We start from the raw sequence: 26,983 nt of genomic DNA, 5'->3' as shown, positions 1-26,983 counted from the left end.
TTTTTTTTTTTTTTGAGCGATTCCTCACATGATTAAAAGAGACTACCACGCTGCTCTATTTGAGGGTAGAGAATTAACCTTACTCATGGGAGTTTAATAAAGTTAACTCGTTACTGTGGGTTGACTTAAGCAATTCAGTTGAGGAACCTCAAACTGTTATAACTGAGCTGGATATGAACTGACTTTGTTTAATTCTAATCTTGCTATATATTCCGGGACTGGTACCCCATTGTTTTGTATGGGCTGACTTAAGTAATTCAGCTGGGGAGTTTAAACAATTAAAACCCCAACAGATACTGCTTAAAGTTAAAGCTTGTTATATATGCTGGGGGTCGCATCCTATTTTTATTTTTATTTCAGTAGGCTTAGTACCTGCTGGCGCTGAAAGTGTTAATTCATTGAAGGTTTAAAAAGCCTACTTTGTGTTTACTAACGATATTATCACCAACAGGAAGGCTAAAATCTAGAAGCCTATGGATAAATATCTCCATCAAACAAAAATGTCTCCAAAATTAAAAAATATGGATAAAAAAATCAATAAGGCTACAAATTCTCCTAAAAAATCAACCATAGAAGAAAAAATAGTTGATTCCTCTGGGGCCTCTGATATTGCTATGCAGGTATCATACCAAAAATAGAAGAAATCCATAAAAGATTAGACGTAATCGTGGGAGAAATCAGGGCACAGGTGGATATAATAAATCAACTGGAACAAAGAGTTTCTAACTGCAATGACCTTCAAAACTCCATGGAACTAAAGCTTGAATTTTTATTAAAGCAAAACACATCTCTATCTAACAAAATAGAGGATATTGAAAACAGAGCAAGACGCAATAATTTACGTTTGATTGGCTTACTTGAATCCCTTAAGTCTCAAAACTTAAAGAAATTTGCGGAAGAGACTCTCCCACAGCTGCTGGGTATCCAACTAGAGAAGCATCTTTTCACGGTGGAAAGAATCCATAGAATGGGAAGAGAAACAGATTCTATGCCGCAGGGGCTGAGAAAACCTCACCCAGTAATCGCAAAATTTCTGAACTTTCAGGGAAAGGCTGAGCTTCTTCAAGCTTTTAGGAAACAGCAGAATCTTCAGTTCAATGGAGCAAAGATCCTGATGTTTCAGGACTTCTCAGTAGAGACTTCCTTTAAAAGGAGACAATTTTCAGCTATTTGTTCCCGTTTAGTGACAGATAAAAGATTCTTTTCTCTCCTCTATCCAGCCAAGTTAAGAATTAAATCAGGCTCAATTTTTTTTTATTTTTGACTCTCCAGAAGAAGCTCAAACTTTTTTGGACAATGAAACAAAATTATAACGTTGGTTTAATGAGAGTTTTTTATCTATTGTATTTTGGGTTCCTTTTTCTCTTTTTTTCTTTTTCTCTTCTTTCTCTTTTCTTTTTTTCACGTGTTATTGTTTTTGACTATAGTCACATACTTACATTCATCACTTGGATGTTATTATTAACCTACTTTCTGAGAAATGTGTGAGGTTCAATGTTTATGTATAACAGTCACAGGCATTGACACCAAAACATTTATTTTTCTTGTTTGCAATAATTACTTTTTTACTATTTATATTTTCATTTAGATCCTAAGATTAACTCACCTTTTGAGAAAGGTGTGAGGTTTAATGTTTATGTTAAACAATTACAGGGATCGACACTAAATTATTTATTTTTCTTGTCTGTAATAATAAGATAATAGAAGTAAATTGGAATGTTGTTTAAATTGTATTATCTACCTGAATCATGAAAGAAAAATGTTGGGTTTAGTGTCCCTTTAATTGGAAAATTGTTTAAAACTTTAACCCCTCTGCCTGGCATCAATTTGTATTTCAGTGATTAAAGGGACGTTAAGCAATTTGAGATGGTAATATAAAATGATAAATTGTGTGTATATATATATATATATATATATATATATATAAAAAAAAAGTCTGCAATATACTACATTATTTTTGTCCCCTTTTTGCTGTAAATCAATTCTGAAATTGTGAGCTTTTCAGTTCCTGTTAGAAATGGAAGTGCAGAACACTGTTATATTCAACACATGCACACTCTAGTGACCTATTAATAACTGTCCCTAATTGGCCACAGTAGAGAAGGTAACCTAAGTTACAACATGGAAGCTCCCATTGGTTTATAGACACTAAGGGCTCCATTTATTAAGCAGCAGTAATAAGACTGCTGCTCCTTAACCTCTCCGCCACTTTTTAGGTAACGGATTGAAATCATCCCAATCCAATTGGGATGATTGACTGCCCCTGCTAGCGGCCAGTGAGAAGGGGGCAGCATTGCACAAGCATTTCACCAGAAATGCTTGTGAAATGATAAATGTGGATAGCGTATGCTATAGCGAATCATGTCCGCTCGACACTTAATAAATCCAACCCTAAAATGTTACACTTATTTTGTCAATATTTAAACAGCTAATAAAACTTTATAAAATACACCTACATGTTATTCTCAGACTAATCTTGTCTTTAAATGCATTATTCTATCTAGCATTTATTTAGGGTTCAATGTCCCTTTAATGACTTTACTACTTGTGACATAAATATAAACAGTGATTTACAGCTACCCGGCAGCACAGATGCGTGGTGTCTGACACATTAGCTTCATTTTGAATGTGTCTAATTTGGTCACATGGCGTGCTCATCATTGACATAGACAGTACCGCAAACGGGGACTATAAACATAAAGAGAAGTAGAAAGGAGGTTGCCTGCAAAATAGCTGATTTCCAAGAAATATTTACGGAATGTTTATACTGTGACTTAGAATACGGAGTTTTGATATTATGTCTATAACAGATACTGATATATAGAAGCCGAATTATCAAATGTCTGTCGGACCTGATCCGACAGTGCGGATCAGGTCCGACAGACATCGCTGAATGCGGAGAGCAATACGCTCTCCATATTCAGCATTGCACCAGCAGCTCACAAGAGCTGCTGGTGCAACGCCGTCCCCTGCAGACTCGCGGCCAACAGGGAGGTGTCAATCAACCCGAACGTACTTGATTGGGTTGAATTGTTGCAATATGTGTCCGCCTGCTCAGAGGCGGACAGGGTTAGCGATCTTTAGACCGCTGCTTCATAACTGGTGTTTCTAACGAGCCTGCAGGCTCGCCAGAAACACGGGGCATCAAGCTCCATACGGAGCTTGATAGATAGGCCCCAATATGTGATGTTGAACAGGGAAACAATATGCTGTATCAATGTGATATTTTTTATTATAATGTTGCATTGGGGTGTTTGCTATATGAACAATGAAAAGGAAACCTTGTCAGGTGTTAAAGTTTGTACCTTTTTTCTCTAATGCCTTAGAGCAGTGCTTTCCAAACTGTGTGTCGTGACACATTAGTGTGTCGGCGGCAGTGTGTAGGTGTGTCCCTGCTTCAGCACTTTTTTTTTTATTTACATTTTTTTTTGGTTTCTGACTTTCCGCCTGCCTGCTACGCATATCACATGGTTGACACGTGATTGATACCTAGTGGGTCACAGATCATCTTAACCTATTGGCACAGCTCAGTGGGAAATTAAACTATTGCCATTAGCGGCTTTGGAAGCACATTGGCTTGTTACTGCACGTGTAGTCTTCTCAATCGGCTTGTGACTGCATGTGTAGTCAGTAAGTGGGACAGCAGTGTGTAACATGGGCAGTAGTCAGTCAGACTCACAAAGCTCTGAGTGTGGCTACTTAAACGCTGAGCAGAAGTCAAAGTGTTTTGGGTTTTTTTGCAGCTAGCTCCCAGTAGTGCATTGCTGCTCCTGCTCTTGATATATGGATAGGAAGTGGAAGCTTAAAAATGCGAGTGTCTTTATCTAATATTCCACCAAATATTTAGAACCTGTGTTCATCCCATCAACCTCATACATCCCATTAAAACAGTAAGAAGCTATTGGTGTTTTTTTTTAATTCTTGCACATACATAATGTTACTTGAAAATACATTTATTTACTATATCATTTATGTATGTGTCTGTATCTCTTAAAACAAGTTAGTTTAACCTCCTTTTTGCTAGTACAACTGAAGTACTGTGTTGCGAAATGATGTAGGTCTATAAAGTATGTCACCAACATAAAAAGTTTGGAAAGCTCTGCCTTAGAGAGAGGTTATTCTAAAATATTTTCCAGGCACCTACCTCTAAAATCATATAATTAGAAATGTTCTCATATCGTATGAAATATTTTGAGTAGAATATATAGAAAAATGCATAAGAGAGATATAAAAAATGTATTTTATTGAACAAATACTGTATGCAGTATAAGAATAATAAAAAAATATAAATGCAATGTGAAATTAAAAATATGAATCAATAGTTTAGTAATTCTTGCATATAAATAAATATTTTATTATACCAGACAGTCTTGAGGGCACTTTTGTTCAGAAAATGTTGCCTGGTTCCCCTAGAACAGCGGTTCCCAACCTATTTTCTCTCCCGTACCCCTTGATTGGGCTTTTCATTTATGAGTACCCCCTCTCTTCATTACCGCCACCCATCACTCAAAAAAAGGTTGTTTTTTTCTAATTTTCTTAGGTTAGCAGCTAAATCAAATGACTCAAATTAACATAATGACATTTAAAGGCTTTAAATTTTGATTTTACATAATGTATATCAATTTTTTTATTATAGCAGCCTAAATTTCACACAAAAAATGTAATTGCCCAGCCCCAGTCTCCAGTCCTTATATTCAAAATATTTAGTCTGTTGCACAAAAACATGCAATCATTTAATTTTCCATTACTCTTCTCCTATTGCACATATGTTAATGCCAGTGATGCTATATTTATATTACAATGAATGTAAGTGAACATTATTTGTTCCATACTTAGGTGAGAAACACTGACTCATAGATTTAATTATTAAATATATGTCAGTGTTTCTCACCTAAGTATGGAACAAATACTTTTCACCAAAATTAAAATGGAAAGTAAACATTCATTGTAATATAAATATAGCATCACTGACACTGGCATTAACAAATGTGCAATAGGAGAAGAATACTGGAAAATTAAATGATTGCATATTTTGGATATAAAGAGGAAATCATATTATTACTGTATCATACCTGATGATGTTTTTAAATTATGTTTTTTAGAAAATTACTTTTATAATATTAAATAAGATTAGTAAGCTATGTGCACTGAGCATAATCATGTTAGACAGCCTCTCTGCTCATTGCTTGCCTTACGAAGTTCTTGTTTAATATTATAAAAGTCTGAGCCCAATATAAGCCAGTGGATTCAATTTGCTGAGATTTTGAGTACTGTAAGAATAGAGTAGTACTACGGTCTGTCATCTGTCAAGTTCAATTTAGGCCAGGTTTATATAATGAAAGCTGCAGGTGCCAGTCAAGTCAATCCTGTCTGTGTCTGTCAATACTGGAAACAAAGACATGCAAGGGAAATTGAAGGAAGACTCACCAGAATCCTGTGTTCTGTAGCGCTACCGCAGGATAATGCCCGCCCAAGTGCAGCGCACGCATTTACACTGTCCAATCAGTAGCGCTAGGTCACTACGAGGACACAAATACATAAAAAAAAAATGTTTAAGGCGGGCTGGCAGCAAAATTCCGCCATTACAAATAATATCTTCAAGTACCCCCAACCTGTCTGCCGCGTACCACAGGTTGGGAACCGCTGCCCTAGAAGGCTGGGAAAAGAGTAATTACACCTTTTTTTAACAATTTATTTACATCATTATGAGTGGTCAGCAAATAAAAATAATTTTATAACTATGAGTTAAAACACAGCAAGTAGCATATTGGCATCATTGAGTGATCATGAGACAAAAACTATTTTATAACCCCTTGAATGAAAAAATACAATAAATTCATTTTACAGTAGGATATATTTTTACTTGATTTGTTAATTAATTTTATTTGAAACTATTATAATTATTAATCTTTGTCATAATAAAACATTACATTGAAATAAATTATTGTAGTCATTAAGAAATTCAGTAAAGCATTTTCTCTTTCATTTGGGATAACAACCTTTATTGATAAACTTCCTAAATGATATAGCATTGTAAACATTAATAAATGATGTGCCTGTAACAAAGCAACATTGATACTGTGATATTCAATAGGGATTATATTTTAGTTTTTATAACAAGGTGTTTTAACATCAGATACCCTCAAGGGGATATTTATCAAAGTGTCAACTATGTTGCATTCGCCGGCATCGTCTCAAACATTGCGGCCGCGGATCTCAATAAGCTCTCCTTATTTATAAAAAAGCTGTTAAAAACACACGCACCAAGTATGGGGTGATGAGCTTTGGACTGTTAACTAGCAGTCATCGATCTTGCGTCTATTCGGCTTTTTCCCAACTTTATTTATACCGCCACTATACTAAAATTTTTAACCCCTATCCCACCACTCCCCAACACTGCCGCAACTTAAATAAAGTTATTAACCCCTTTCCCGCCACACCCCGACACCGCCGCCACTAAATAAACTTATTGACCCCTAAACCTCTGGCATCCCACATCACAAAAAACTAAATTAAGCTATTAACCCCTAAACCTAACAACCCCTTAACTTACAACATCCCTATCTTCAAATAAATTAAAACTTACCTGTAGAATTAAAATAAACTAATTTTAAACTATTAATTAACCTACCCTAACTATTATACTACAATTAAATTAAACTACCAATAAAATAAACTAAATTACATATTAAAAAACCTAACCCTACTAAAATTATTTAAATATACAATTAAACATTATTACAAACTCCTATATTACAAAAACAAACACTAAGTTAAAAAAAACACACTAAATTAGTAAAAATAACAAACCAAATGATCAAAAATAAAAATGTTTACACCTAATCTAATAGTCCTATCAAAATAAAAAAGCCCCCCGAAAATAAAAATAAAAAACCTAGCCTACAATAAACTACAAATGGCCCTTAAAAGAGCCTTTTGTGGGGCATTGCCCCAAAGATAACAGCTCTTTTACCTGGCAAAAAAAATTCAAACACCGCCCCAACAGTAAAACCCACCACCCAACCAACCCCCCCAAATAAAAAAACTATCTAAAATAACCTAAGCTACCCATTGCCCTGAAAATGGCATTTGTATGGGCTTTGCCCTTAAAAGGGCATTTAGCTCTTTTACTGCCCAGACCCTAATCTAAAAATAAAACCTAACACTAACCCCAGACGATCCACTTACAGTTCTTGAAGTCCCACTTGAAGGATCCATCCAGCCGGCGAAGTCTTCATCCACGTGGCAAGAAGTTTTCATCCAGTCGGCGAAGTCCTCATCCATGCAGCAAGAAGTCTTCATCAAGACGGCCTCTTCTATCTTCATCCAGCCACAGCGGAGCGGGTCCATCCTGAAGACATCCGGCGCGGAGCATCCTCTTCATATGGTCTCCGCCATACATGGATTCTTCAATGCAAGTGACCCAATCCCAGGGACGTGCATTCATTAGAGGCAGGTGAGGCAGTGCCTCCCCTGGCCAATGTGGGAATTACATCTAATTTTTAATTAAAAAAAAAAAAAAAAAAATTTTTTTTTTTTTTTTTTTTTTTTTTTAAACATATGAAAGGTGACCCCCTCTACCCCCCCACCCCTCCACCAAATTATGCTTATTATTGCAATTTTTATTGTTTCCTAACTTTACTACATTGCATTCATAATAACATAACATAACAGACTAATCCATTCATATTGCACAAGAAGGTAAGAGGCCAGCTGTCCTTCCATTGCGCAATATGAATGTATTAGTCTGTTATGTTATGGGCTGCTTTAGAGACTGCCACCCAGTGGGGAATAATACTAATGCAGCAGTCTCTAATGCAGCCCATAACTGCTCCCACCGGAGGCTAGCCTCGGGAGCCCTGAGTCCTGCCTGCCCGGCCGCTCAGCCAATCAGGCATCAGTATGTCTGAGTCTCTCTAGGCTGAGTTGCCGGGCGGGAAATTGTTGCGCAGCCGCATTGGTGGTCAGGTTGTGTCACGAGTCGCGAGTCCGGCGTCAGAGCAGAGATTGAAGACGACGGACCGGACGTGCTGCTGCAGTTCTCCCAGTCTCTGTTGTCAGGAGTCTCAGTGCCTTATAGGTTAGTAATAATAGCAGCTGGTGCAATGTTAACTGTAAAACGAACTTGTTACTGTAAAACGAACAGTTATTGTCTCCTATCCTTTTTATTACAATTTTTGTGGCCTTTCTGCAACAAAACACCTCAAACTTGTAATTTGGATGAATTTCCTCAATGTAACCAGCAAGTTGGAACAAGTTAATAGCGAAATCGCCATTTTAAGTATGACAGTGATTTAAAAGCTGATCTTTTGTTACCTCATAGTCTGCATCAGAATCATATTTATTTTATCTTTTTATTTGTAGACAGAAAAACAACAAAATAATAATTTTGGATTTGTGGGAATAATTTGGCTAGTTGCTCTAAAGAAGACATGACTTTACTTGCCCAACTCCTCATTACATATTACAAATATTTGTCCGTTACCTGCTGTAAATGCAGGCATAGATTTTTTTTCCTATGCTTATTACTGCCTGAAGACATGATGGTGTTCATTTACTGTTCAACTAATTAATGAGTAATTGTACTACTAGCAGAATGTAATCTATTTTTTATAGTACTGAAATTTAAAATACACTACTATTATCCAGAATAGAGTACTACTACTTAGGCGCAGTAGGCAACTGTATATGGGCATCTGGACAGATAGGACCACCTGTCTAGCCTGTCTAGTAGTAATGTATTTATGTAATCTGTTATCTGATATTTGAGTTGTAGCCAATTGGACAATTTCTGTGCTGCATTAGAGCCTTTTTGGCCTTCTGTTAAAAATATACTTAAAAACAAATAAGTGGGGATGTTAGTGGCATAATTCACCTGAAGTGGTATGAGGCCCCTAAATAATCTGTGCCTAGGGGTGCACAATATGTAATTATGCCCATTAACTGTAATTGAGAATTTTTTTTTATTCTAGATTTTTACCTTTTAAAATGGTATTATAAAATCCTAAAATATATCTCTCATTTGAGTCAGTTATATAATACATGCTTAAAATAATTTATTCTACATTGTGTATTGATGCATCACACAGCCATCTGTCAGGCATTGGGCTAAGCATTCCTTATAAACCATACTTCAGCTGTCAAAATTTAGTAGGATGACTAAGATGTATGTTTATTAAATGTTTTCTGAAAAAGTCTGAACAGTTCTGCTTCATTAGACACCAAACCTCTCATTCACCAGTAGAGCATTACAGTGAGGCCTGACTCAGGAATGTCCCTGAAGTGACACACTTATTGCGCAGACTCTGCATACTTGGATGTGTTTTTTTATTTACTTATACTATTTATCAATGTGCACTACTACAGAAGAGAACCTGCACGCAGTATTTAACAAGCAGTGGTAATCAGACCGCTGTTTTCCTAACCTTTCACCACCTCTAAAGTGGCGAATTTCAATCTCCCCGGTATAGTCTGACCGGGGAGATTAACAGCTCCTGCCCGCTGTGCGCAGGCAGGGGCAGGATTGCACGCAAGCGCAAAATAACGCTCGTGATCAGTGCTGAATTCAGGAGAATTCAGCCCGCCAGAGGCGAGCTGCGGTGGACAGGGGTGCGTATTGCACCCCTGTCCGCCTCAGCTTGATAAGTCGCCCCCTATATATCCCCTTATATATCTTCTGTTGAAGTCTAAAAAAAACTTCTTTTTAAAGGGACAGTCAAAATCATATTTATTTTCTGAATTATGAACCTTTATTTTTGACTAGACTGTTCCTTTAAATATGTGTATTAAAAGTATGTTGTGGCATTATATATATATATATATATATATATATATATATATATATATATATATATTAAATTTTGTTTGGAAATCTCCAGTAGTTTACATTGTGTTTAATGGAATTAATAAAGGTGAAGATAACACATTTAATAACAGGGTTAAAGGGACATGAAACCCAAATATTTTCGTTCATGATTCAGATAGAGCAATTGATTTTAAACAACTTTCCAATTTACTTCTATTATCTAATATGTTTTGTTCTCTTGGTATCTTTTGTTTGCTCAGGAGCTGCCGATTGGTGGCTGCACATATCTGCCTCATGTTATTTGCTCACCCAATGTGTTCAGCTAGTTCCCAGTAGTGCATTGCTTCTCCTTTAAAAAAGGGTGAAAAGAGAGTGAAGCAAATTAGATCATTAAAATAAGTCAATTGGAAAGTTATTTAAAATTGTATTCTCTATCTGAATCAGGATTTTTTTTTCATGAGTACTGACTTGCAACTGTGGTGATGATGAATGCAGAGAAATTGGACATAGAAGAAAACACAGGATCTGTCTATTTAAAGGGACAGTCAAGTCCAAAAAAAACTTGCATGTTTCAAATAGGGCATGTAATTTTAAACAACTTTCCAATTTACTTTTATCACCAATTTTGCTTTGTTCTCTTGGTATTCTTAGTTGAAAGCTAAACCTAGTAGGTTCATATGCTAATTTCTTAGACCTTGAAGGCCGCCTCTAATCTAAATGCATTTTGATTGTTTTTCACCACTAGAGGGCATTAGTTCACGTTTTTCATATAGATAACATTGAGCTCATGCACGTGAATTTACCATGGAGACAGTTCTAATTGGCTAACATGCAAGCCTGTCAAAAGAACTGAAATAAGGGGGCAGTCTGCAGAGGCTTAGATACAAGGTAATTACATTTATTCAAAATAGTAATATTTGTAGTGGTGCCAACGTATGCCCTTTGTATATCTAATTGTTATGAATTTCAACAAAGGATATCTGGTTTTCTTCATTCTTTTGATATCCTTTGTTGAAATTCATATCTAAATATGCTCAGTAGCTTCTAAGCATATTTATATATGCTTTTCAACAAAGGATATCTGATTTCCTTCATTCTTTTGATATCCTTTGTTGAAAATCATATCTAAATATGCTCATAGCTACTGAGCATATTTAGATATGCTTTTCAACAAAGGATATCAAAAGAATGAAGGAAATCAGATATCCTTTGTTGAAATTCATATCTAAATATGCTCAGTATCTACTGAGCATATTTAGATATGCTTTTCAACAAAGGATATCAAAAGAATGAAGAAAACCAGATATCCTTTGTTGAAAATCATATCTAAATATGCTCAGTAGATACTGAATGGTGGCTGCATATAGATATTGGCTCGCCCATGTGCAATTGCTATTTCTTCAACAAAGGATATCTAAAGAATGAAGGCGTATCCGATTCCTAGACACTGCCTCACCAGCCTCTGAAGTCACCGCACATCACTGCCCAATCCAAGATGGCGTCCCTTGCATTCCTATTGGCTGAAAGATTTCAATCAGCCAATAGGAATTAGAGCTGCTAAAATCCTATTGGCTGTTCCAATCAATCAGCCAAAAGGATTTAGCTCTCATTCTATTGGCTGTTCCAATCAGCTAATAGGATTGAGCTCTCATTCTATTGGCTGATAGGAAATTGGGCTTTTTATTTTGATAGGGCTATTAGATTAGGTGTAAAAAAAATAATTTATAATTTGGTTTGTCATTTTTCGCAATTTAGTGGGTTTTTTTTTGGTAATTTAGTGGGGGTTTTTCGTAATTTAGGACTTTGTAATAATGTTTAATTGTATATTTAAATAATTTTAGTAGGGTTAGGTTTTTTTAATATGTAATTTAGTTTATTTAATTGGTAGTTTAATTTAATTGTATTATAATAGTTAGGGTTGGTTAATTAATAGTTTAAAATTAATTTATTTTAATTCTACAGGTAAGTTGTAATTTATTTAAAGATAGGGATGTTGTAATTTTAATTTAAAGTTAAGGGGTTGTTAGGTTTAGGGGTTAAAAATGTTTTTGCAATGTGGGGGGCTGACGGTTTAGGGGTTAATAGGTTTAGTTAGTGGTGGTGATGTGGGAGGCCAGAGGTTTAGGGGTTAATAAGTTTATTTAGTGGCGGCGGTGTCAGGAAACGGTGAAGTAGGGGTTAAAAACATTATGTAGGTGGCGGCGATGTCGGGGCGGCAGGTTAGGGGTGTTTAGACTCTGGGTTTATGTTAGGGTGTTAGGTGTAAACGTAACTTTTTTTCTACCATAGAAATCAATGGGGTATGCTTCATTCTCTTGCAGCATCGAACATAAGCTTTCGGTGCTTTCATACTCCCATTGATTTTTATGGCATCCGCGGCCTCAAGGGTGGTGGATTAAAAACCAGGTACGCTGTCTCGGAAAAGACGCAAGCGTACTTGTTAGAAGTTTGATCAATTGGAAAAAGTGTCAAATAGAGTTGAATGTGTATTCGGAACATCTGTAATGATGTAAGCATCGATCTTTGTCGGATTGAGATTGCGAGATCGTATTTTACGTCACAAATTTCAACATTTGCCAATCTTAACGCTTTGATAACTAGCTCGGATCAAACTCACAACAATTACTATGTATTTTCAGTTGACACTTTGATAAATAGGCCTCTAAGTGTCATTCTGTTAATGTCTGTAAGGATGCTGCATATATCAGTATGAATACTTATAACTAACTAGTTACACTTTATATGCATGCCTGTATATTATGCCTGAGCAAAAATTAATTATGCAGCATTTGTTATAGAAACAAATGTTGAATATGGCCTCAGGCAGTGAGATATTTTTAGCACCAGATTTCTTATTGCAAAAGTGCAACATACATATCTGTGCAAATCAAAATACTTGTGTGTTGCACATTTATACGAATAAATCCGAAGTTGTTGAAAAAAGCTAAATGCTGCTGTCTGCGAACATATTCTGCATTCTTTTCAAGAACAAATGCATACTATATATATACTGTATATATTTTTTATACACACATATATATATATATATATATATATCTGTGTGTGTGTGTGTAATTTCATGTATATTTAACTCCTTGTGCTTATAACACTTCTGTTTCTCCTTAGTGGTCTCACATCACAAAATGAAGGATTTACCAGAGTTAGCAGTATGAGCAGACCAAGCGCCAGAAGCATCTATGGTAAGAAACTGCATAAACCAATACATACCTTTTAATAATATATCTGTTATTATACTATGATTAAAAACAAAGCTATAGTAGCTAAAGAGAAAACCATAACATATCCATTGGCCTTGATGCATAGACACTTCAGAAGTTGCCTTTCGGCCTTGTTGTAAAGGAGAGATAATGTTCATTAAACAGAGCATTACCTATATTTTTCAGCATTTTCTGGGGCATTGTAGAAGAGTGGTTGGGATTTTTACCTAAAGCTCAGCCCAGCATGTTGAATTCACATAGACTCTATTGCCCATGTGAAGCATTAGATCTCATGGTCAGGTCTTACTTTTTCAAAGTTGACAAACTTGTCTAATTGTTTTCTTTGTTTGTAAGGTTTTGAAGGTATATTTTTGATGCTGGTATCCTTCACAGCATACTTTGTTGCATGTGATAAGAACTGAATGCTTACAAGATACATGTGACTCTATTAAAGGGACACTGAACCCAATTTTTTTCTTTTGTGATTCAGATAGAGCATGCAATTTTAAGCAACTTTCTAATTTACTCCTATTATCACATTTTCTTAATTCTCTTGGTATCTTTATTTGAAATGCAAGAATGTAAGTTTAGATGCCGGCCCATTTTTGGTGAACAACCTGGGTTGTTCTTGCTGATTGGTGGATAAATTAATCCACCAATGAAAAAGTGCTTTCCAGGGTTCTGAACTAAACAAATAGCTTCAATGCCTTCTTTTTCAAATAAAGATAGCAAGAGAGAGAAGAAAATTTGATAATAGGAGTAAATTAGAAAGTTGCTTAAAATTGCATGCTCTATCTGAATCACGAAAGAAAAAAATTGGGTTCAGTGTCCCTTTAAGTATAATGAAGCTTAACTCAACTGTGAAATAAGTTGAGTATTTACTGTGATGATATTTTTATTGTCTTGTCTTTAGCTATGTGATGTTCAAACCTAGTCAATACTTGCTTTAATTTCTAAATGTACTGTATAAGTTTACTAATGGTATGACCTCAGCACCCTTCAAATTCTATTGTCTGTTCATTTTAACTTATCTTACCCTGAATCAAACTTTCCCTATTGGCCTTTTGTCTTTCTTTCATTATGTCATTAACTAATTTAGTGGACTTAGTTGAATGCTCTGTCCTATAAATCTAACTCTTCTATGGGGATGCATTGCTGGGGTGTAGCATTGCTGGTTTAGTTATTATTGTAATATCATATGCTCACATATCTTAAGTGAGCATTTTACAAGCGAGGCATTAAGAACCAAGCTAAATAATTATACAAGGATTTAACAAGGGACAAGACACTAGGCCAGTGCCGTTGTAATATTGTGTTTTATGTGTTTCACTGTTTCCCTCTTTTGAAAAAAATGCTCAATATCTTCATGTTACTTTTTGCTACCTCATGCCGCTATAAGAACTACTATTAATTTATTGCTTCCCACTCACTACCTGCACTATTCATTAGCCCATCTCTTTTACCCTCACCTCACTTTTGCATTCATGACCTTCACATATTCATAAACACTCTCCTGCCTGCACCTCATCCCCAAAACAGTCTTAATACGGCAAATATGTATCTCATCTTATGTCACTCTCCCTCTTGCTCATATTATCTGCTGGTGATATCTCCCCTAATCCTGGTCCCCCCACAACATTCTAGCTTTGCACACCCATGTGTGCCTTTCCATAGACTTAGGCCAAGATTTGGAGTTTGGCGTTAGCCGTGAAAACCAGCGTTAGAGGCTCCTAACGCTGGTTTTAGGCTACCGCCGGTATTTTGAGTCACTCAAAATAGGGTCTAACGCTCACTTTTCAGCCGCGACTTTTCCATACCGCAGATCCCCTTACGTAAATTGCGTATCCTATCTTTTCAATGGGATCTTTCTAACTCCGGTATTTAGAGTCGTGTTTGAAGTGAGCGTTAGACATCTAACAACAAAACTCCAGCCGCAGGAAAAAAGTCAGTAGTTAAGAGCTTTCTGGGCTAACGCCGGTTTATAAAGCTCTTAACTACTGTGCTCTAAAGTACACTAACACCCATAAACTACCTATGTACCCCTAAACCGAGGTCCCCCCACATCGCCGACACTCTAATAAATTTTTTTAACCCCTAATCTGCCGACCGCCACCTACGTTATCCTTATGTACCCCTAATCTGCTGCCCCTAACACCGCCGACCCCTGTATTATATTTATTAACCCCTAACCTGCCCCCCACAACGTCGCCTCCACCTAACTACACTTATTAACCCCTAATCTGCCGACCGCAAAGCGCCGCCACCTACGTTATCCTTATGTACCCCTAATCTGCTGCCCCTAACACCGCCGACCCCTATATTATATTTATTAACCCCTAATCTGCCCCCCACAATGTCGCCTCCACCTGCCTACACTTATTAACCCCTAATCTGCCGACCGGACCTCACCGCTATTCTAATAAATGTATTAACCCCTAAAGCTAAGTCTAACCCTAACACTAACACCCCCCTAAATTAAATATAATTTCAATCTAACGAAATTAATTAACTCTTATTAAATAAATTATTCCTATTTAAAGATAAATACTTACCTGTAAAATAAATCCTAATATAGCTACAATATAAACTATAATTATATTATAGCTATTTTAGGATTCATCTTTATTTTACAGGTAACTTTGTATTTATTTTAACCAGGTACAATAGCTATTAAATAGTTAAGAACTATTTAATAGCTAAAATAGTTAAAATAATTACAAATTTACCTGTAAAAGAAATCCTAAGTTACAATTAAACCTAACACTAAGCTATCAATAAATTAATTAAATAAACTACCTACAATTACCTACAATTAACCTAACACTACACTATCAATAAATTAATTAAATACAATTCCTACAAATAACAACAATTAAATAAACTAACTAAAGTACAAAAAATAAAAAAGAACTAGGTTACAAAAAATAAAAAAATATTTACAAACATAAGAAAAATATTACAACAATTTTAAACTAATTACACCTACTCTAAGCCCCCTAATAAAATAACAAAGCCCCCCAAAATAAAAAAATGCCCTACCCTATTCTAAATTACTAAAGTTCAAAGCTCTTTTACCTTACCAGCCCTGAACAGGGCCCTTTGCGGGGCATGCCCCAAAGAATTCAGCTCTTTTGCCTGTAAAAAAAAACATACAATCCCCCCCCCAACATTACAACCCACCACCCACATACCCCTAATCTAACCCAAACCCCTCTTAAATAAACATAACACTAAGCCCCTGAAGATCTTCCTACCTTATCTTCACCCTGCCAGGGTCACTGATCCGTCCTGAAGAGCTCCTCCGATGTCCTGATCCAAGACCAAGCGAGGGGGTTAGGGGGTCCATGATCCGGCTGAAGTCTTCATCCAAGCGGGAGCTGAAGAGGTCCATGATCCGGATGAAGTCTTCATCCAAGCGGGAGCTGAAGAGGTCCATGATCCGGATGAAGTCTTCTATCAACGGCATCTTCAATCTTCTTTCTTCCGGATCCATCGAACATCCTCTCCTCCCGACGCCTACTAGTCGAATGACGGTTCCTTTAAGGGACGTCATCCAAGATGGCGTCCCTCGAATTCCGATTGGCTGATAGGATTCTATCAGCCAATCGGAATTAAGGTAGGAATATTCTGATTGGCTGATGGAATCAGCCAATCAGAATCAAGTTCAATCCGATTGGCTGATCCAATCAGCCAATCAGATTGAGCTCGCATTCTATTGGCTGTTCCGATTGTAACTTAGGTTAGTATTTATTTTACAGGTAATTTTGTAATTATTTTAACTGTTTTAGCTATTAAATAGTTCTTAACTATTTAATAGCTATTGCACCTGGTTAAAATAAATACAAAGTTACCTGTAAAATAAATATTAATCCTAAAATAGCTATAATATAATTATAATTTATGTTGTAGCTATATTAGGATTTATTTTACAGGTAAGTATTTATCTTTAAATAGGAATAATTTATTTAATAAGAGTTAATTAATTTCGTTAGATGTAAATTATATTTAATTTAGGGGGGTGTTAGTGTTAGGGTTAGACTTAGCTTTAGGGGTTAATACATTTATTAGAATAGCAGTGAGCTCCAGTCGGCAGATTAGGGGTTAATAAGTGTAGGCAGGTGGAGGCGACGTTGTGGGGGGCAGATTAGGGGTTAATAAATATAATATAGGGGTCGGCGGTGTTAGGGGCAGAAGATTAGGGGTACATAAGGATAACGTAGGTGGCGGCGCTTTGCGGTCGGCAGATTAGGGGTTAATTATTGTAGGTAGCTGGCTGAGACGTTGTGGGGGGCAGATTAGGGGTTAATAAATATAATATAGGGGTCGGCGGTGTTAGGGGCAGCAGATTAGGGGTACATAAGGATAACGTAGGTGGCGGCGCTTTGCGGTCGGCAGATTAGGGGTTAATAAGTGTAGGTAGGTGGAGGCGACGTTGTGGGGGGCAGGTTAGGGGTTAATAAATATAATACAGGGGTTGGCGGTGTTAGGGGCAGCAGATTAGGGGTACATAAGGATAACGTAGGTGCCGGCGCTTTGCGGTCGGCAGATTAGGGGTTAATTATTGTAGGTAGCTGGCTGCGACGTTGTGGGGGGCAGATTAGGGGTTAATAAATATAATATAGGGGTCGGCGGTGTTAGGGGCAGCAGATTAGGGGTACATAAGGATAACGTAGGTGGCGGCGCTTTGCGGTCGGCAGATTAGGGGTTAATAAGTGTAGGTAGCTGGCTGCGACGTTGTGGGGGGCAGATTAGGGGTTAATAAATATAATATAGGGGTCGGCGGTGTTAGGGGCAGCAGATTAGGGGTACATAAGGATAACGTAGGTGGCGGCGCTTTGCGGTCGGCAGATTAGGGGTTAATAAGTGTAGGTAGGTGGAGGCGACGTTGTGGGGGGCAGGTTAGGGGTTAATAAATATAATACAGGGGTCGGCGGTGTTAGGGGCAGCAGATTAGGGGTACATAAGGATAACGTAGGTGGCGGACGGCAGATTAGGGGTTAAAAAAATGTATTCGAGTGTCGGCGATGTGGGGGGACCTCGGTTTAGGGGTACATAGGTAGTTTATGGGTGTTAGTGTACTTTAGAGTACAGTAGTTAAGAGCTTTATAAACCGGCGTTAGCCCAGAAAGCTCTTAACTACTGACTTTTTTCCTGCGGCTGGTGTTTTGTCGTTAGATGTCTAACGCTCACTTCAGAAACGACTCTAAATACCGGAGTTAGAAAGATCCCATTGAAAATATAGGATACGCAATTGACGTAAGGGGATCTGCGGTATGGAAAAGTCGCGGCTGAAAAGTGAGCGTTAGACCCTATTTTGAGTGACTCCAAATACCGGCGGTAGCCTAAAACCAGCGTTAGGAGCCTCTAACGCTGGTTTTCACGGCTAACGCCAAACTCCAAATCTAGGCCTAAGTGTCCATGTGGATTAATTTACTTGGGCGAGACCTGTAGAGAGGTAAGGGAGAGGATAACAGAGCATAAGTCTAACATCAGATGTAAAAACAAAGAGGCTCCTGTTTCCTCTCACTTCCTCTCTATGGGTCATAACATCAGCCAGCTCAGATTTCAAATAATAGAGCAAATTGACAGACCAAGAAGGGGAGGTAATAGGGAACACATATTAAAAACAAGAGAGATGTTTTGGATATACAAATTGGAAAGTCTAATACCTAAAGGTATGAACAAGGACTTTGATTGGAGTCTATTTTATTAAATATTTGTTTTTCCAAATACATCTCTAGGAAATCATATGTAACCCCTTTCTAATGGCCTGAGTAATGTGACATGGATACGCATATTATACCATCTTTCATATTAGGTTTTTCTTAAAAAGTGCATATTTTTTGCATTACCCATTTTAATGGGCTGAGTGGTGCATTGGAAATGTAAAAAAGTTTCAAAGAAATAGGAAAATCTTATCCAAGAGGGTTAAATAGAGACATTAATATCTATCTAAGAGGGGTGAGCAGGAAAATTTATATCTATACCATGAAAAATGACCTGTAAAAAAACTGCAATTTTTTTAAATCTAATAAGATAATTCCAGAACAAATTAGCATGCAATTGTCATTTATGAAAAATTGTAATCTGCAGACTATGTGCAATATTTCTTCTATTTTATTTGTGTACATATGGTTTTATCTTTTAATGTTTGCTAATTTTGTGCTTTTTCTCATGTGATTATTTGGAATGTTCAATTGGAAAAAGAAACATACATTTTGGCTATCCACTAGATGGCACTGTTGCAACAATATAAAAAAATTACGTGAGAACAGGTTAACAAATGAACAGGTGTAGGGTATTTAAATGATGAACCTGTGTATTTTAAGTATACATGACTAAGGGCCTATAGCAGGCCAGAAACGTTGTATTTTTTACTTAAGACCCTGGCTTATGAGAGAATAAAGGTCTTTTAAACTATTGGAGGCTGGAACATATTTTTTGCTTTTACTTAGACTGGCTGTTTCTCTCACCTGTGTTGCTGCAGCAGGAACAATATAGTGTGATTCTCTAGCCAAAATGGTGGTGGACAATTCCTCTACTGAGGATTTACTGAACAGTATTAAAGCACTTAAAATGGCTCAAGCATTCATGTGCGAAGCAGTAATGGACATTATTAAGATCAATGTCAAATATATGTCTATGGCAAGGGAAGATTCTATTCGGTTCGGACTTGGACTCCATTATTAAGACAGTCATTGTTGGGAAAGGAGCTTTTCTTCCTCAGGATAAAAAAATCAAAGGAAAGAACAGAAGAGGAAATCAGTTTAATTTCTTTCGCTCCTCAGGAGATCAGAAGTCCTCCTCTTCTCAGAACCCTGAGCCCTACAAGTCAGCCTGGAAGCCTGGTTAGTCATGGTCAAAGTCCAAACAATCCAAATAGTCCAACAACACCACTAAATCAGCATGAAGGTGTGGCCCCAAACCAGAATCTGTTCTGGTAGGGGGCAGACTGAGTCTCTTTCAGGAGGCCTAGTACAGGTCAGTCCAGGACCCCTAGGTTCAAACATAATTTCTCAGGGTTATCGGATAAGCTTCAAGTCCAGACCTCCTCAAGGATGATTCCTTTTGTCTCATGTTCCCAAACTTCAGTCAAAGATGTCTGCCTTTCTACAGTGTGTTTGGGAATTAGAGGATATGGGGGTGATTATCCCAGTTTACTGTACCTCAACAGGGTCAAGGATTTTATTTCAATCTGTTTATTGTCCCAAAGAAGGAAGGGACCTACTGACTTGTCTTAGACCTAAGGACGTTAAACATGTTTGTCAGAGTTCCCTCTTTCAAGTTAGAAACCATTCACACAAAATTGTCCTTAATACAACAGGCCAATTTATGACTATAATAGACTATCTGGATAACATACTGGTGCAAGCTCCTTCTCTGTCATTAGCAATTACTCATACTTGCAAGCTTCTTTTATTTCTCCAGAACCATGGTTGGAAGATCAGTGTTCCCAAAAACTAATTATATCCTGCTGCCAGGGTAACATTTTTAGGAGTCATAATAGAGTCAGTCTGTATGCGTCTGTTCCTGATGGAACTGTGCAGGTTGAAACTCCAGAGAGCATGACTCTTCCTGCTGAGTACTCCATTGCCATATGTAGCTTAGTGCATCAAGGTAGTGGGCCTTATGGTAGCTGCTTCAGACGCGGTTCCTTTTGCCTGCTTTCACTTACGTCCCCTTCAGCTATCCATGCTCAGTCAGTGGTCAAAGAATTATCTACATTTGGAGCAACAAATAGGTCTGGATTCAGCCATCAGATAATTTATGTCTTGGTGGACACAAAGTCCTTCTTTGACCCTTGTTTTGAGACATAGAGTAATTTATACTCTAATTCAGGCTAAGAACCTTATGACTCAAAGGATTTACCACAAAATTTGGAAAGCATATTTTGTGTGCTGCTCCTATAAGGGAGTTTCTTGGTGTTCCTTTCGGATCCCGGGAATCCTTCAGTTCTTACAAGATGGCCTTGATAAGGGTTTATCAGCTAGTTCCCTGAAGGGCCACCTTTCAGTTTTATCTGTCCTTTTCCATAGGAATTTGGCTAAACTTCCTGACGTTTAGACCTTTGTTCAGGCATTAGTTAGAATTAGTCCAGTTGTAAGACATAGCTCATCTCCCTGGCATTTGAACCTAGTTCTTTCAGTTCTTCTGGAAGGTGCTTTTCTCATTAGCTATCTCTTTTGCCAGAAGAGTTTCTGAGTTGTCTGCATTATCCTGTGATCCTCCATTTTTTATTTTTCACAAGGATAAGGCTGTACTGAATACTAAATATGATTTTCTTCCAAAGGTGGTTTAAAATAATAACATCAGTCAAGAAATTGTTGTTCCTTCTCTTTATCCAGACCCTGCTAATTCTAAGGAAAAAATGTTACATAGGGGCCTATTTAACAAAGGTCTGTCAGACCTGATCTCTTGTGAGCTGCTGGTGTAACGCCGCCCCCTGCAGATTCGCGGCCAATCAGTCACCAGGGGGGTGTCAATCAACCCGATCGTACTTGATCGGGTTGAATTGCGGCGATGACTGTCCGCCTCCTCAGAGCAGGTGGACAAGTCCGTCTTTAGACCGTTGCTTCATAACTGGTGTTTTTGGTGAGCCTGCATCCGGAGCTTGTTAAATGGGCCCTATAATCTGTATGTAGTTAGAGCTCTGAAGTTTTGTCTCTAATTGACTAAAGTGCTTAGAAAAACTTCTAGTTTGTTTGTACAATACTCTGAGAATCCTAAAGGACAAAAAGCTACTAAGCTAGCTTTGGCATCTTGGCTTACACAAATGATTCACAAGGCTTACTTGATGGCGGGTAAGTTGCCCCTTTAACATGTTACAGCTTACTCTACCAGAGTAGTGGCAACATCGTGGGCCTTTAAGAATGATGACATGGAGGACTGTGGACCATCATCATTTTACAAAAGAAAACAAAATGTATGCTTACCTGATAAATTATTTTCTTTCCAAATGATGATGGTCCACAGGCCCTGCCCGCTTTATGGGCGACAGTTCTAATGACACCTCTATAGACTCTGCTTTTCCACTCCTTCCTTTCTTTCCTATTCTCTTCTCGGCTATACATACAACTAGAGAGAGATGGGTGATTGGAGGGTTTTAAAGCCCTTGTATGGGTTCTTGACCTCCTCCTAGTGGTGGGAAATATATCCCATATGTTATGGAGGACTGTGGACCATCATTTTTCGAAAGAAAATAATTTATCAGGTAAACATACATTTTGTTTTTCCTTTTTCTGACCATCATCTCCTCACTTGCATCATCACATAACTCCCTACAAATCTCTCTCTCTTTCTACCCCACACACCAAACTCCACAGAAGCATTAAGTCACTAGATCAGAAACAGCTCTCTCAATCCTCTGCTCTCTTCCATCTCCTCCATTTTCTGCCCTGACCAATCTATCTGCCACTACAATTTCTCCCTTACATCAGTCCTTGATAATTTGGCCCCTTCTACCATAGCTCGGAAGTCATACACACATCCCCAGCCCTGGCATACCCCTCTGACAAGCTACCTGCACAGATGTTCCCATACTTGACCCACTGCAATCTGGATTTCGTCCCCAACACTCCACAGAGACAGCAATCATTAAGGTTACCAACAAACTACTTACAGCAAAAGCGAAAAGGCCACTTCTCTCTGCTAATCCTCCTTAATCTGCCTGCGGCCTTTGATTCAGTTGACCACCCTCTTTTGCTCCAAACCCTCCAATCCTTCGGCATTTGCGACACAGCCATCTTGTGGTTCTTTTCCTACCTGTCTAACTGTACCTTTAGTGAGCCTTCTCTTGTGCATCTTCTGCCCCTTTACCAATTTCTGTTGGGATACTGCAAGACTCTGTCCTTGGTCCCCTTCTCTTCTCAATCTACAAACCCAATTCCGTAAAAGTTGGGACAGTTTGGAAATTGCAAAAATAATAAAGAATAATTTGAGAATTCAATTAACCCTGAAAACACATTATTAACACCTTATTTGATGTTTTACTTTGTGAATTTAATGTATTTTTTAAAATATTAGCGCTGCGGAATCTGTTGGTGCTCTACAAATAACCGATAATAATAATAATAATAATAATAATTACGAGTCTTGAAGGTTTACGGTCACCGCACACTTCTTTGGCCTTACCGCAAAACGACTTACGTAAACTTTGTAAAGTCTTTTTTCTATGGGACTTCCATAGCGCCGGTATTACGAGTCTGTCCTGGGAGGCCAAAAAGTGAGTGGTACACCCTACCCTGTCAAGAGTCCTAACGCATTTAAAAGTCAGTAGTTCTTAGTTCTATGGTACAACGCCGTAACATAAAACTCATAACTAAAGTGCTAAAAAGTACACTAACACCCATAAACTACCTATTAACCCCTAAATCGAGGCCCGCCCGCATCTCAAACACTATAATAAAAATTTTAACCCCTAATCTGCCGCTCCGGACACCGCCACCACCTACATTATATTTATGAACCCCTTATTTGCTGCCCCCAACATCGCCAACACCAACATTATATTTATTAACCCCTAATCTGCCACCCCCGACATCGCCGACACCTACATTATAATTATTAACCCCTAATCTGCCGCTCCGGACACCGCCGCCACCTACATTATATGTATTAACCCCTAATCTGCTGCCCCCAACATCGCCGACACCTACCTACTATTTATTAACCCCTAATCTGCCACCCCCAACGTCGTCGCCACTATATTAAAGTTATTAACCCCTAAACCTAAGTCTAACCCTAACACCCCCTAACTTAAATATAATTACAATAAATCTAAATAAATATTACTATCATTAACTAAATTATTCCTATTTAAAACTAAATACTTACCTGTAAAATAAACTCTAACGCCTAGATTTAGAGTTTTGTCAGTAACGACCCGCGTAGCTAACGCATGCTTTTTTCCCCCCGCACCTTTTAAATACCGCTGGTATTTAGAGTTCACAGAATGGCTGGGTTTTCAGTGCGTTAGGCTCCAAAAAGGGAGCATAGAGCATAATTTAACGCCACTGCAACTCTAGATACCAGCGTTGCTTACGGACGCGGCCAGCTTCAAAAACGTGCTCGTGCACGATTCCCCCATCGAAAACAATGGGGCTGTTTGAGCTGAAAAAAACCTAGCACCTGTAAAAAAGCCGCGAAACACTTCCTACGTCTGCACCTAACACTCTAACATGTACCCCGAGTCTAAACACCCCTAACCTTACACTTATTAACCCCTAATCTGCCGCCCCCGCTATCGCTGACCCCTGCATATTATTTTTAACCCCTAATCTGCCGCTCCGTAAACCGCCGCTATTTACATTATCCCTATGTACCCCTAATCTGCTGCCCCTAACACCGCCGACCCCTATATTATATTAATTAACCCCTAATCTGCCCCCACAACGTCGCCTCCACCTGCCTACACTTATTAACCCCTAATCTGTCGAGCGGACCACGCCGCTATTATAATAAAGTTATTAACCCCTAATCCGCCTCACTCCCGCCTCAATAACCCTATAATAAATAGTATTAACCCCTAATCTACCCTCCCTAACATCGCCGACACCTAACTTCAAACATTAACCCCTAATCTGCCGACTGGAGCTCACCGCTATTCTAATAAATGTATTAACCCCTAAAGCTAATTCTAACCCTAACCCTAACACCCCCCTAAGTTAAATATAATTTTTATCTAACGAAATAAATTAACTCTTATTAAATAACTTATTCCTATTTAAAGCTAAATACTTACCTGTAAAATAAATCCTAATATAGCTACAATATAAATTATAATTATATTATAGCTATTTTAGGATTAATATTTATTTTACAGGTAACTTTGTATTTATTTTAACCAGGTACAATAGCTATTAAATAGTTAAGAACTATTTAATAGCTAAAATAGTTAAAATAATTACAAAATTACCTGTAAAATAAATCCTAACCTAAGTTACAATTAAACCTAACACTACACTATCAATAAATTAATTAAATACAATACCTACAATTATCTACAATTAAACCTAACACTACACTATCAATAAATTATTTAAATACAATACCTACAAATAACTACAATTAAATAAACTAACTAAAGTACAAAAAATAAAAAAGAACTAAGTTACAAAAAATAAAAAAATATTTACAAACATTAGAAAAATATTACAACAATTTTAAACTAATTACACCTACTCTAAGCCCCCTAATAAAATAACAAAGCCCCCCAAAATAAAAAAATGCCCTACCCTATTCTAAATTAAAAAAGTTCAAAGCTCTTTTACCTTACCAGCCCTGAACAGGGCCCTTTGCGGGGCATGCCCCAAAGAATTCAGCTTGTTTGCCTGTAAAAAAAACACATACAATACCCCCCCAACATTACAACCCACCACCCACATACCCCTAATCTAACCCAAACCCCCCTTAAATAAACCTAACACTAAGCCCCTGAAGATCTTCCTACCTTATCTTCACCTCACCGGGTCCCGATCTGTCCAGAAGAGCCTCCGATGTCTTGATCCAAGCCCAAGCGGGGGGCTGAAGAGTGACGTCCATCCTCGGGCTGAAGTCTGGATCCAAGCGGCGGCTGAAGAAATCCATCATCGGGCTGAAGTCGGAAGTCCATCATCGGGATGAAGTCTTCTATCAAGCCGCATCTTAAATCTTCTTTCTTCTGGAGCGGAGCGGAGCCATCTTCTTTCCAACCGACGCGGATCCAACCTCTTCAAGCGACGCCTACTAGCCGAATGACGGTTCCTTTAAATGACGTCATCCAAGATGGCGTCCCTCGAATTCCGATTGGCTGATAGGATTCTATCAGCCAATCGGAATTAAGGTAGGAATATTCTGATTGGCTGATGGAATCAGCCAATCAGAATCAAGTTCAATCCGATTGGCTGATCCGATCAGCCAATCAGATTGAACTTGATTCTGATTGGCTGATTCCATCAGCCAATCAGAATATTCCTACCTTAATTCCGATTGGCTGATAGAATCCTATCAGCCAATCGGAATTCGAGGGACGCCATCTTGGATGACGTCATTTAAAGGAACCGTCATTCGGCGAGTAGGCGTCGCTTGAAGAGGATGTTCCGCGTCGGCTTGGAAGAAGATGGCTCCGCTCTGCTCCAGAAGAAAGAAGATTGAAGATGCGGCTTGATAGAAGACTTCATCCCGATGATGGACTTCCGACTTCAGCCCGATGATGGATTTCTTCAGCCGCCGTTTGGATCCAGACTTCAGCCCGAGGATGGACGTCACTCTTCAGCCCCCCGCTTGGGCTTGGATCAAGACATCGGAGGCTCTTCTGGACAGATCGGGACCCGGTGAGGTGAAGATAAGGTAGGAAGATCTTCAGGGGCTTAGTGTTAGGTTTATTTAAGGGGGGTTTGGGTTAGATTAGGGGTATGTGGGTGGTGGGTTGTAATGTTCGGGGGGGGTATTGTATGTGGTTTTTTTACACGCAAAAGAGCTGAATTCTTTGGGGCATGCTCCGCAAAGGGCCCTGTTCAGGGCTGGTAAGGTAAAAGAGCTTTGAACTTTTTTAATTTAGAATAGGGTAGGGCATTTTTTTATTTTGGGGGGCTTTCTTATTTTATTAGGGGGCTTAGAGTAGGTGTAATTAGTTTAAAATTGTTGTAATATTTTTCTAATGTTTGTAAATATTTTTTTATTTTTTGTAACTTAGTTCTTTTTTATTTTTTGTACTTTAGTTAGTTTATTTAATTGTATTTATTTGTAGATATTGTATTTAAATAATTTATTGATAGTGTAGTGTTAGGTTTGATTGTAGATAATTGTAGATATTGTATTTAATTAATTTATTGATAGTGTAGTGTTAGGTTTAATTGTAACTAAGGTTAGGATTTATTTTACAGGTAATTTTGTAATTATTTTAACTATTTTAGCTATTAAATAGTTCTTAATTATTTAATAGCTATTGTACCTGGTTAAAATAAATACAAAGTTGACTGTA

General features: G+C 37.8%; 1 protein-coding gene across 1 annotated transcript in view; it reads left to right on the top strand.

The window, feature by feature from the left end:
* Positions 1 to 26,983, top strand: part of EPS8L3 (EPS8 like 3) — a 289,801-nt gene that overhangs the window by 36,753 nt on the left and 226,065 nt on the right. Inside the window, exon 2 of the mRNA XM_053706779.1 lies at positions 12,932 to 13,005. Within this exon, the coding sequence (XP_053562754.1) occupies positions 12,932 to 13,005 (74 nt within the window). The remainder of the gene's footprint in view (positions 1 to 12,931; positions 13,006 to 26,983) is intronic.

The sequence above is a fragment of the Bombina bombina genome, chromosome 3, assembly GCF_027579735.1.
Source record: "Bombina bombina isolate aBomBom1 chromosome 3, aBomBom1.pri, whole genome shotgun sequence".
NCBI classification, from domain to species: domain Eukaryota; kingdom Metazoa; phylum Chordata; class Amphibia; order Anura; family Bombinatoridae; genus Bombina; species Bombina bombina.
The sequence above is the reverse complement of the archived record's forward strand: the minus strand, read 5'-3'. Positions and strand labels throughout refer to the sequence as shown.